This window comes from Plectropomus leopardus, chromosome 7, assembly GCF_008729295.1.
Source record: "Plectropomus leopardus isolate mb chromosome 7, YSFRI_Pleo_2.0, whole genome shotgun sequence".
NCBI classification, from domain to species: Eukaryota; Metazoa; Chordata; class Actinopteri; order Perciformes; family Serranidae; genus Plectropomus; species Plectropomus leopardus.
In genome coordinates this window covers 30781405-30793530 of record NC_056469.1, presented here as the reverse complement: position 1 = coordinate 30793530, position 12126 = coordinate 30781405, and the positions used below count along the sequence as shown (strand labels likewise).

The 12126-nt window shown below is 38.5% G+C and overlaps 1 protein-coding gene across 1 annotated transcript in view; it reads right to left on the bottom strand.

Annotated features, from left to right (window-relative positions):
• Positions 1-9992: 9992 nt before the first annotated feature.
• LOC121945445 (inactive phospholipase C-like protein 2) overlaps positions 9993-12126 on the bottom strand; it is a 76440-nt gene continuing 74306 nt past the window's right edge. The window contains exon 6 of the mRNA XM_042489603.1: positions 9993-10948. Coding sequence (XP_042345537.1) covers positions 10745-10948 — 204 coding nt within the window. The 3' untranslated portion in view covers positions 9993-10744. The remainder of the gene's footprint in view (positions 10949-12126) is intronic.

Genomic DNA, 12126 nt, shown 5'->3' with positions numbered 1-12126 from the left:
TTCAGAGGCCTGTATATCGGCTCCTGATGCAGAAATCAAAGCTCAGTCTTCTGCTGCTTTTATTCCAAATTGCTCTCAATTTAAACATCACAGCCAAGTGCTGAAAAATGCTAAACGTTGCCTGCGGTCAGTCGCACGTTCAGTGCAAAATACATATATGTATTAGTCATGTTTGCTGCACAGCCACTTGAGAAAGCAACTATTTATTTTCAAGGACAGATAGTCCAGACTCTCCTAGCTGTTTTTCCAAAGCTGGAGGAGTGCATGCATCAGTATTGATTAGCTCCTTGTGCGCTGAGCAGAGCAGAGAGAGCCTGGGGAAATAAAGCTTCAGCTCGCTTCACATGGATCTGCCTTCAGCACGCACACACAGACACACGCAGAGCTAACAGACAAAAGCAGGCAGCGTTTTACGAACGTGCCAGCTGTGCAGTTACTGGCCAGCACGCATAAACTTTATTTGTATAAGTGAGACACAAAATGCTTCACACAGAGTAAATGAAGGCCCCTGACAGTAAAAGCTCGATCATTATTTGATTTTAATCCAGATCTGGGAACAGTCAAGAGAACAGTCTGTGCAGCTCAGATTATGAATTTGTACGTAACAAAATAAAACTTAAATAAGCTGCGACTGATCTATCTTTATTTCTTTATGAGTAATTGCTAAAATCTTCACATCGCTTTGTTTTTAAAGGCTCTTTATAGAACATTTAGAGCATTAATAGAGCAGCAAACTACTGTCTGCTATGCAATGATAATGATAGTGTTGTAATGTGAGCTCATCACCATCGCTTTTCTTTGAAATATTAGAAACGACTGACATGCTGATTTCTGCTGCCATCAAAAACCATTTTTATTCATTTTTTTAAATTGACAAATTGGACGTGTTAAAAACATCAACCATAAGTTGTAGTATTTTTCTTATTTGGTGCAATAAATAAATGTTTTGAACACTGCAAAACAGTGTATTTTATGTCTCCATCTGCTGGTGGGCTATCATGACTAGACTATTCAAAATATGGTGTTAATTCGACTGCAGGAGAGAGATACATGGATTTTGGTTTGCGGCAAAATAGGTTGTTACGTATCGAGATATCACCAAAAAATCCAATATCATGCATCCCTAGCAGGAGCGAATGGAGACACGTTTTTCATCTTTATACGCGGTCTATGATTGAGGACTGTGTCCATGCGACTGGTACGCTCTGTATTTCCTTTCTTTTCGATCAGCTGGCAGCCACTGTAAATTGAAAGCAATTTTATGATCGCTCCTCTTATCAAAAGTTAAAAGCCTGCCTGCTGTATCACTGGCTGATAAGCAGTGCAAACATAAATACACAGGACTGTTCCTTCTGCTCTGTTGTCTCAACGGACGGCTCCGCAACTAGCTAAATGTGTGTAAAGAACATGTAAATAGACCAGAATGGCCCTCTAATGCACTCTTAAAAGAGCTTTTTTTTGATGAGTGTTACTGTCTGGGTACGGTTAATTCGGCAAAATGGATTTTAATAGCTACAGGAGAGTTCAAATCGAGGGTTTCCTGTTTGCATCTTTCAAGCCGTAGATGGCTTTCATTGGGAATCATTAAACATTATATAATGTCAGTACTGCAGGTCTTTCAAACAAAATGAAAACACAGCTTTCTTTCTGCCCACCATCAAGTCAACACGTCTTTTTTTGTAGCTTAAAACTTGATTCATGCAAACGAAAAGGCAAAGTGCAGGTTTAGTTTAGGAAACTGTCAGTGAAAAGCGCTTTTTGTTCAACAGCTACATCACCTGAAATGTGACAATGTAATAATAGTGGCCTTTTTTAATGTCAAAACATGCGCCTGAATGAGTCAAACTCAAATTCCTGACTGAGAAGCAGGCGGAGTTATCACCGTTTAAAGCTTCGACTTCTTAAATCGAGTCGGGCTCGAGAACAATACAAGAGCCACGGCGCAGGACTGTAAACATCGTCTGGAATGAATCAGCCGCCGTCACACAAAGCAGACGAGGCCAGAAGCACACATTCCCAGAAGTAAGCAACGCCGGCGCGGAGACGATGAATGGATGGACGGATGGATGGGTCTGGTCCCGAGCGCCGTGTCCGAACTTAAATCAGCGTCTTGGTGTTTACAGCAGAGCGGTGGCACTCAGACGAGCTGTGCGGGAAATGTTTGGACAACGTGTAAAACAAAAGGCTGCGCAGCACATGCTCTCAGTGAAGATGTTTTCTGTTTAGATCATCGTGGTCGATGTCACTGTATCCTGTGGTAAATCCACCGCTGGCAGGACGGCGTGTGTCACTGCAGAGGATTCCAGCCGGACGAGGTTGACACGCCATGACAGCCTCCAGATACCTTTCACAGATGAGGTCCCAAATGGAGTAAAGGTCACCGAATGCATCAACACCTCCATCCCTTTCTCTCTCCGGCACCTTGTTTCTTCTTCTCCCCGTCTTCGGTCTTTCCCTCGGGCTATTGATCCGTCCTCCGTCCCTTCCACTCAACGCGCCGCAGTAATCTCACAAACGTGGCCCACATTTGGCCTCATCAGCCGCGAGAGAAATGACATTTAAGCCCAGCAGCGAGTCCGTGTGAAAGAGCACAGCGCTGTAAATGACCCCGTGAGACGGGTTTGTGGGGTATACAGTCAAAATGATGGAAAAAATGATCGCATAGGCTACAATTCGCCGAGGTAAAAGGTTCAGGCAGACTTTATCTGCAGGCTGACTCACTGTCAGCAGGTTCAGTGGGAGAACAGTTTGTGTTAAAATAGTGAAAAATGCCAGTTATAATTTCCCAGAGTCCAAGATGGCTTCCTGGTTTTATCATGGACCATCGGTCACAAAAATATTAAGTTTAATATCATATATGACTCAGAAAACAGGGTTCATGCTCATTTTTACAAGGTAATTTCCATGACTTTTCCATGAATTTTCCTGCAGACTGTGAGATTTTTACAATCTTTTAAATTTAGTTCAGCTACACTCTGTGACGTGGATCTTAAAAACTCGGGTACAACATTAAGTTTGATGTATGCAGACTGTGCGATGACATCAACTTCTTAATCTCAGGCTGCGACGTACGCCCATCGAGCTGTAGCAGTGAGAGCCAAATGTAAACACACAAATCAAGCCCTCGCTTTTGTGGCATTTATGTGTGTCGAAAAAGTCAGAAGAAGAGGGGGAGGAGAATGTGGACGCTGTCGACTCGGCACGTCAGACCTCTTAAGTATTTGTTAGCAACTACTAGCATTTAGTATTTAGCAGCGTAGCGCTCATTGCTGCGTCTCTTCATGCTGCATTCGTGTCCGTTGGTTAGTAGACGAGGTCGTAACAGCAGTCACACACTGACATTGTCCTCCCAAATTTCTGACAGTCAGAATTTTATCCCAGGCTGTCTTTGATCGCACGACAGTGACATTCTTGAGCCTCTCACTGTGAGACGTGGGACCACTGTTTTAGAGCCACGACCAAAGATATCGCCACGTTTCCGTTACAATCGTCATCTTTCATCCTGGACAGCTCAAAATCACAGTGTGTACCGGGTTTGAGAGGCGAATGTTAGAGATCATACATTCTCTGAAACGACCGTCGATGCTTCTTATTTGTGCTTTTTCGTTCTAATATCAAAAACCTGTTTGTTAGGTAGATGTTCTGTCAGAGCTCCTGACCAACACGCTGCCAAAACGTGGAGTTAGTCTCTATGTGCTGCACACGGCCGCTCACTGCTCTGTAGAGGAGGGGTTAAATGTAGAGGACAAATTTCGATGTACATGTGACAATAAAAAAATTCTTTGTCATTTAATAGCTTTTTTATATGTATAACAGGCATAACTTAGGGACTGTTTGTTATTTTTATTATTGGTATTATTTTTGTAGTATTTGTGAATTTTTAAATTGCCGTCGGTCGTTGAACAAATCATGTTGTTTTACAGCTTGGTAACAAAATTCCATGACTTTTCCAAAATGAATAGGCTATATTTAGTTTTTCAAAAGTTTTCCAGGAATGGAAATTGCTATTCACAGATTGAATGACTTTCCCAGGTTTTTCATAACCGTTCGAACCCTGCAGTAAGAGCACGAGGAGAGGGTATAAAGTGATTCAGGGAGAAGCTGCGGATGCGAATTACTTTTCTGAGCGGGCTGCAGTGGGGAAATAGGGAGCTGCACGGGGGAGGACCGGAGCAGGAAGGTCAGCCTGACACGCTGCAGCCTGGGGGGGGGGGGGGGCTGGTGCTGGGTGGAGCATCGACCGGGTTACCGCAGGGAGGAGGGAGCGAGTCAGTGGGCAGTAAGAGAGCACAGGATGGGATTTCACGGCCGTAACTATTGCTTAGGAACGAGAAGAGCAAAGTCTGTTTCAAACAGGGCGATTACTTATTCATGCTGTTTTCAGAACAAATAGTTGAATACAAAAACACATCAGACACACATCTATCCAACATTGTTTATTCCGAGGGTTTTTTTTTTTTTTTTTTTTTTTTTTTTGGACTTGACAGATGAAGACATGAGAACAGTTGAAATGCATCTTTTTTTTCATCCTCTCGACAACAATTAGAAATACGCCGACTGGCACAGCACTGAAATTCAGAGACAACATTTTATTAGTCTTGACGTGTGATCTGCAGGAGGCGTGGACGGCATTTAAAACCAAACATTGTGAACAGTGAAGGCGGAAATGAAAAGAAACAGAGCTGCAGACTCACATGTAAAAACATGCTCAGGCTTCATTTAACAGTCCAAATGCTCTCGTGTCAAGAGAAATACTCAATGTTTGGAACTTCCTTAGTAAATTAATTTCTTGCTGCTGATGATTATTTCAATTAAACTAATATAGAGCACATGTCCCAAAATACAGTCAATTGAAGGCAAGCTGTGGGCATTTTTATGCCAAAATCGTTTTTAAGGCTAATGTGTAGATTTGCTAAGAAGGCTGATAAGATAAATAAGCCTTAACTGAGTATCTGCTACTTGTCATGTACTTTATAGTTTCTTTAAAGAGCTGGAAAATGTTCAAATTAGAAGACATGTAACTGCTTTATAACATACAATCTCATTGGTTTTTAAGCATATCACAGGGTTTTGCCACATTAAAGCTACTTAGATATAAGATTTTTTTAGACATTTTAATGCCACTCAGCATGGACCATAAGACCAATTTTTGAAAAAGAAAAATTAAAAAAACAAACAAAAAAAAACAAAAACCAATATCAAACACTAAGGACAATTTTGCTCAAATGTTTCTAACATAAAATATGACTTGCAAAATGCGATTTAGCATTTCTCTCTCCACATGAAGGATTTCAGTGTGAAAAACATCGGCGTAAAATTAACCACATCCTGTTTGCATCACCTCTTATTGGTTTTAGTCACAAAATCTTGGTTTAATGTACAACCTTCAGTGAATTTGCACTTTCACTTCAAAAATTATTTAACAATCATAACAATAAAATATGTTAACAATAATACATGGTTCCCGTGGATCCTTAAACAATCTTAAAAGCCATTGAATCCAGTATTCTAGATATAAGACCAGAATTGGTATTAAAATGTCTTATATCTATCCTTCTTAAGTCCTGCAAAAGCTTAACATATTGGGTAACTTTAAAATAATAACAATAATAATAATTATTATTAATATTATTATTTACCATATGTCTCTTGCATTAACACCACCAAAGAGTAATGTGTATGTTCGAATATTTTTTTGAATATTTAAATAAAATATTCCCTAACCTTAAGTAATTGAGATGGTTTTTTTTCCTTCAGTATTGGTTACTCTAAAATGGGTCTTAATTTTTTTCCAAGTTTCATTAAAAAAGTCTTAAAAGCTCTTCAGTCCCACTTGCCCTAAGCAGTAGGAAACCTGTAGTATTATCATTAGTTGTCAATTTGTAAATACTGTGTAAATCACAAATACAGGCCTTTAGGCAAATTTACAGAAAGTGCTTTTAATTCTCCACAAATGGCAAATTGGTTCTTTTTTAAAACACTTGGTTGCCAGTTTGTTTGGCACCAAGCTGGAAATAATGTTGTCTTGTAACAGTTTTAATGCCAATAGCAACTTAATAAAGACTTTTATGTCTGATATTTTTAAAAACGATTTCAGAGACGTGTTAAATCAGCTTAATGGTAGTTTGTGGTTTGTGATATCTTTAAATTTAATCAGGCTGCAGTGAGTGTTTCTAATATTTAGTCTGTTTTCATACATATAAACATAGAAAAATTAAAACTTTCCGTGTAATGCAACACAACTCAACAGCAAACTCCGGCCTACAAAATGATCACAACATTGAACTAACATCTCAAAGCAGTTTTGTGAAAAACACGAGAATCTTCCTGAAAGTTACATTTATTGCAGGACTGTTGGTTAACTAGGCGTACCTAATAAACTGGCCACTGAGTGCAGATAATGTAAAGATGGCAAATGTTGTACTCTGATCATTTTCAGTGCAATCAGTGTAGAACTTACAATAAGCATAACTGAATGAGATTTGAAATAAAAGACACAAATATGGACTGTTAAATGAAAGGCAAGCGAGAGCACAATTGAAGCAACATATTTGGAAAAGGCATTATAAAAAGGCAAAAACTTCTTTCTCACTTCCTACTTGCTAGTTTTTGTAGTTAGCAGAAATAGTGTGGCACAATGAAATCACAGGGTAAATGTGGATCAGATTCTACTTTGTCACTGAAGCTTTTATTACGCTGAATCCTTCATAACCATCTTCTCAACAGACCTGAGTTTAAATTCTTACAAAGGGTTATGAAAGCGTCGTGACTCGTTTGATTCGTCTGGCGGACAGGAACCACTTGAGCTGTCCCAAATGCGGTCCCCCAGACAAAACCTCGAGACACTTTAAGTGGGTTATCTGCACTAACTGCAGGATGAAACGTAGCAAAGCCCACGAGTGATGGACAGGGGGACACAGCCTTTTAACATTTTGAAAGATTAAACTGCACAATCAAAGTGAAACCATAGGCTTTGTTTTTGTGCATGGCCTCCCATTCAGAGTCCGCATCCAGCCATGTCACGCTGGTTTCCTGTGAGACGTATTCACTCACTCTGCTCCATAAAATAACTGAACCGAATGACTGCAAGTAAACAAGGGGATGAGTTTTTAAACCAGCCAGGGCTGATTTGTCATTAGAGGTGTTTTAACCCTTTGAAACCTGAATATGCATCACTTTTTTGTGCTGCATTCAGACACCTTTTACAGGATATTTAACCTTTGAACCCTGAGCACATAGATTTCTTTCAAAAACATGGGGGAAAAAGGCAATAAGAAACTTGGCATGAAATGTCCCAAAAATTGCAAAAATTGGTAGATTTAGAGTATTTAAAAAAAAGCTGAGGAAATATTTCTGAAGAACTATTTTAAAATTTAAAATAATTATAATTTTTTTTTTTCTTAGTCTAGGAGGTGTTGTTTTTAATCAACTTTTAATCACAAATTGCAAGAAATGAGTAAATGTAGAAATTTTACAAGGTTAGGGAAAAACAAAATGTGATAAAAAGAGAACAATATTTCAGATTATCATGAAAATATATTCAAAGTTAATTTCATTAAATTATTATAGTGTTTAAGTGGGGAGGGGGGGTGTCATTTCTTTTTTTTTAAAGTCATTTTATATTTTGTTAATTTTCATATCATTTTTTTGTCCTTTAAACTAATTTCTTTCTAATTTCTGGATCATTTCTTCTTAAGTTGCTCATTGCCTTTCTTCTTATATTTCATAAAGAAATATGCCTGTGTTTGGTTTCAAGGTTTCAAAGGGTTAAATAGCAGTAGAGTTGGTTGTGAGCACAACTGGAAAAAGCTAAAAATCTGGCACCTTTTTGTTGGTTGTAGACCTCTCAGAAGTGACTGTGGAATGACTTTTTGCATCAATAGAAGACTCGGAGCATAGAGATGTTTTTTTTAGCACCCTGAAATGAGAGGACCGTGCCCCAAAAATAAAGGCCGACATATTCCCGAATGAAATGCTGAAATATGAAAATGTGTCAACGTCCAAACTGTTTTTGAGTGCATGTTTCCAACACGCAGTCGTGGTTCTTTCTCATGCAGTTGCTGGTTGTGGTTGTTGAGACGTTGCTGATGTTTGCACCACAAACGTTATGAATACATTCTATTGTTAGTCCTTCTGTCTCGCCGTGTAGGAGCTCTCCGCCGGGAAAACTCCGAGGTCACCCTTTCTAGTGACAACCCTCATTATCTACAGACAAATAAAACTTCTCGTTTTTTCCACAGACATATTCATATATCTTTTATAAAATAAATCTTATATTTCCAAGTATACAATAATAAAATGATGCACTCTGCAGAAAAAAAGGTAACAGGAAACTCCATATATACACATAGTATATTATACTATTTTGGCAGACAAGAACATGGACAAGTTCAGCATTGTAAACAGCTCTTTACTCTCATTCATTACGTTTTTGTCCGCTTTTTCTTTCGCTCCCTCGGTCTTGTTACATTCATAACTCCAAAAAATTGTGCTTTAAGAAATCTCTTACAACAATCCAAGGGCCCTTTTCTTTTTTTCTTTTTTTGTCTCCTCGGGTAACAACCCAGTCCATTGAGTAAAAGTGCACTGTCTCTGAACAGTAGGTCAATGTCGTAGACGTCGTGGCTGGTAGTTTGCTCAGCGCTCCCAGCTCACCCAGGAAATGTGACGGGGAGGGGAACATACTAATGCATCAGGACTGTAGGTGAAGTGAGGATTAATGTCTGCCACTATGATGATCATCAGCATTTCTTCATATGATATCCCTTTTATCATTTTCCCAATTACATTTGCGCATGTTTTCAAGGTTATGTGTTTACAGGGCTGCAAACTTTTCAGCAAAAATCGTGGTTTTGAGTTCAAAATAAATCATTTGTTTGATTCATGTAGATCTGATGAGTTTTTGAAGGCGCCGTCTCTACTTTAAGCAGCCAGAGTCGGGGACTAGCAATGATTTTAAAAAGAGCACACCCAGATAAGGATACTCTGATCGACAGTCGTTGTTTTCAGTAGTTAATTTTTTTAAAAAAGTGATCAAAAAAGCTGATCTGTATTTCTCTTTGATAATGCTGTCGGCCATCGTTTGGCGTTATCACCCATCCTATGGCATACTCTGCTATGACTTTCTTCTACATGCTTTTTTAAAAATACTGTATTATGATTATTATTACTAATTTTTACATTGTGAACAAATAATCTGTGTTGAAATCAGGAGGAGGAGAGCAAGTTAACGTTAGCTCCAAGCAGCCGATGCCCGTAACTAACTGCTAACTGAGGTTGTACTGAGTTATATTATGCTGCATTCAAGCTCTGTTCTGTAAAAATGAGTATTGGTCATTCTCATTATGTGTTCATATGTTATCTTGTAAAATTTAGTTTGGGTCAAGAAACTCAGCTGTTAGAAGCATAAACTGTTTGTTTTTACAGCAGATATTGGAATTATGATATATTAGTGCTTTTGAATTTGTGGTTATTCAAAGGTAGTGTAATGAAGGGCTGAAAGTGTCTAAAAAGGTTAAGTTTTTTTTTTTTATAGTGGAGACTTTGTTTCTCTGGCTTTAGTGCCCTGAACTGATGGAATTCTTACTTTAATTGTGTATCAGTAAGATTACATTGAGTTGTTGGTTGAGTTTTTTGTATATTCTCATATTTAAATTGACTGAAATCCACATTTAAAGGCTTATATTTTTCAGATCCTTCTTACACCTTTCGCCTGTTTCCCACCAAAATTAGCGCATGCATGCAGGTTTTTACACAGGTAAAACTGCTAAATATAGGCCATAGACTGCATTCTCACTGCCAGTGAACACAGCGCTGCATCGCACCAGTCTGCCTTTCTGTCAGCTTTTGTGGTTGTGGGTTGTTTTGTGGGTGTGTCCATGTGACATCACGGACAGGCAGGAGAACAGGTGAACTGTAGACGGCAGCAGGAACAGAGGTCTTTGAAAACTTTTCCCTGGATTCTTCTCTTAATATATCTCTTACTTATTCAATCTGTCTTTCAGACTCAGTGCAGATGTATTTGGATGCTTAGGAGGAGACAGAGGTTAACTAGTGGCAGCGTTTCATCATATCTCGCCAATTAAGAAGCTGGAATTACTGCATTCACCCTAATGTTGTGCTCCCATCAATGCAGATTGGAGCCAGAGGCGATAAAAACCTGTGTGTACCGCAGAGTCATTTGACCCAGTTGTGAATGCCGATTGTACGCATTCCCATTGCATTAAAAAGCTAGACTTTAGTGGGTGTTAGCGGCTTTTATGTGCAATAGCAGTGAGGCCTTTGTCACCTTTTTCCGTCCTTCCCACGTTTTTCCACCCCCTGATGAGTTTGCACACCTGATTTATGTGATGTGTGCACATAATAGCCGGCAGCATTGAATTTGTAGAAAATTTAAGATCTTTCATACTTTTCCAGCGTTAAGTACAGCTAAACTTTTGGTGACTTGAAATAATGACAGTTACCCAAACTTGTGTAAACTTTCTGTGATCTGAACTTGGGAAGGATTTGTGTTTTAGAGTAGTTGTGGTATTTTATTGATGATTACAAGGCAGAAGTGTAAGAGGTTACAGCTGTGCTCGGGATATAGGAATGTACATAATGGAATGTGGGAAAACACTGTTGTGTGCGGAGCGATGATGCCACAGCGTGGTCGAGGAGAGAGCAAGAACTTTGGGTTTTGAGCTCAGGAGGCAGGAACAGAGTTCTGTATGTGGGTGCCAAGAGAGCACCAGACTGTGGGTCTTCAGTTGTCCTCATCGGTGAGCTCGTCCTCTGCGACGGCTTTTTCGGGAATGGCCTCGAGGCTGCGTCTGCTCTTGGACTCAGAGCCGGAGGAGCCGCCGGCTGATCCGCCTTTACTCAGGTTACAGGTGAGCGCAGCGTAGTGGATCTGCTTGAGGTTCTCCTGGACTTCACTCCGGGCGTGCTTCAGTAGGTCTGCCTGACCCTGAGGAGGGAGCGATAGGTCAGAGTTAGAGCGTTGTTTCTCAAAGTGCCACCTGCATGTCTCTTGCTTTCAAAAACTCTGTGCTGCCCGTAAATAAAAGGGGTCACGAAGTATGACATGAAACTTACATTTTTCTGACATTTTTATGGCATTTTGTAGTGTTTTTTTATTGCATACTTTCTTCGACATATTTTAATATGACTTTTTCTGCGTTATTTTGACAACACTGATTTCTTTTTTGACATGCTACTCTATGACTTTTTTTTCATTATACTGTACTATGATCTTTTTCAGCATGCAATGACTTTTATTTACAATATATTATGCTCGGAGTTTTTCTCAACATGCCAATGAATTGAATTGTTGTTTTTGGTAACATACTTTACTATGAGTTTTTCATGCTGTACTTACTTTTTCATGCTGTTTTTAAAAGCATACTTTGATTTTTTTATGGTATTTTGGACATCATACTTCAGTATGACATTTTATATGTTGTTTTTAGATGACAATCTATTATGTGACTTCTTACGCTTTCAAAGATATGCTATACTTTTAATTTTTTTATAGTTATTTTAGATGACATACTATGTTCTGAAGTTACAACAACATCTTTTATTAAGACTTTTATACTACTTTGAACAAGATGGTTATACTATGATGTTTTTACAGTATTTTAAATGACGTACTACATGATGACTTCTGGTTATATTATGATTTTGGACCACGTACTACAATATGACTTTTTGGTTATATTTTGTACGAAATTCCACACTATACAGACATAGTATAGTATTTCTCACGAAATATGACCAAACAGTCATATTTGAATGACATACTGTATGTATGTATTACTTTTTTTTTTTTAACCATATTTTAGACAACATGCTATAGTATGACATTTTTGTCATATTTTGGATTACATGCTATACAATGACTTTTTTACTGTGTTTTGAACATCACGCTATAATATGACTTTTTGGTCATATTTTACACAACATGTATGACTTTTTTACTGAAACATTTTTGTGCAATTTTAGATTACATACTATTTTTTCATTTTTTCAACATGCTAAATAACGCTTTAGACATTTTTGAGCTTTTTTTCCACCTTGTATACTATGTAAGGTCACTATAATATGTCGTTTCCAGCCATTTTTAAGACGTGTCAAAATTTGACA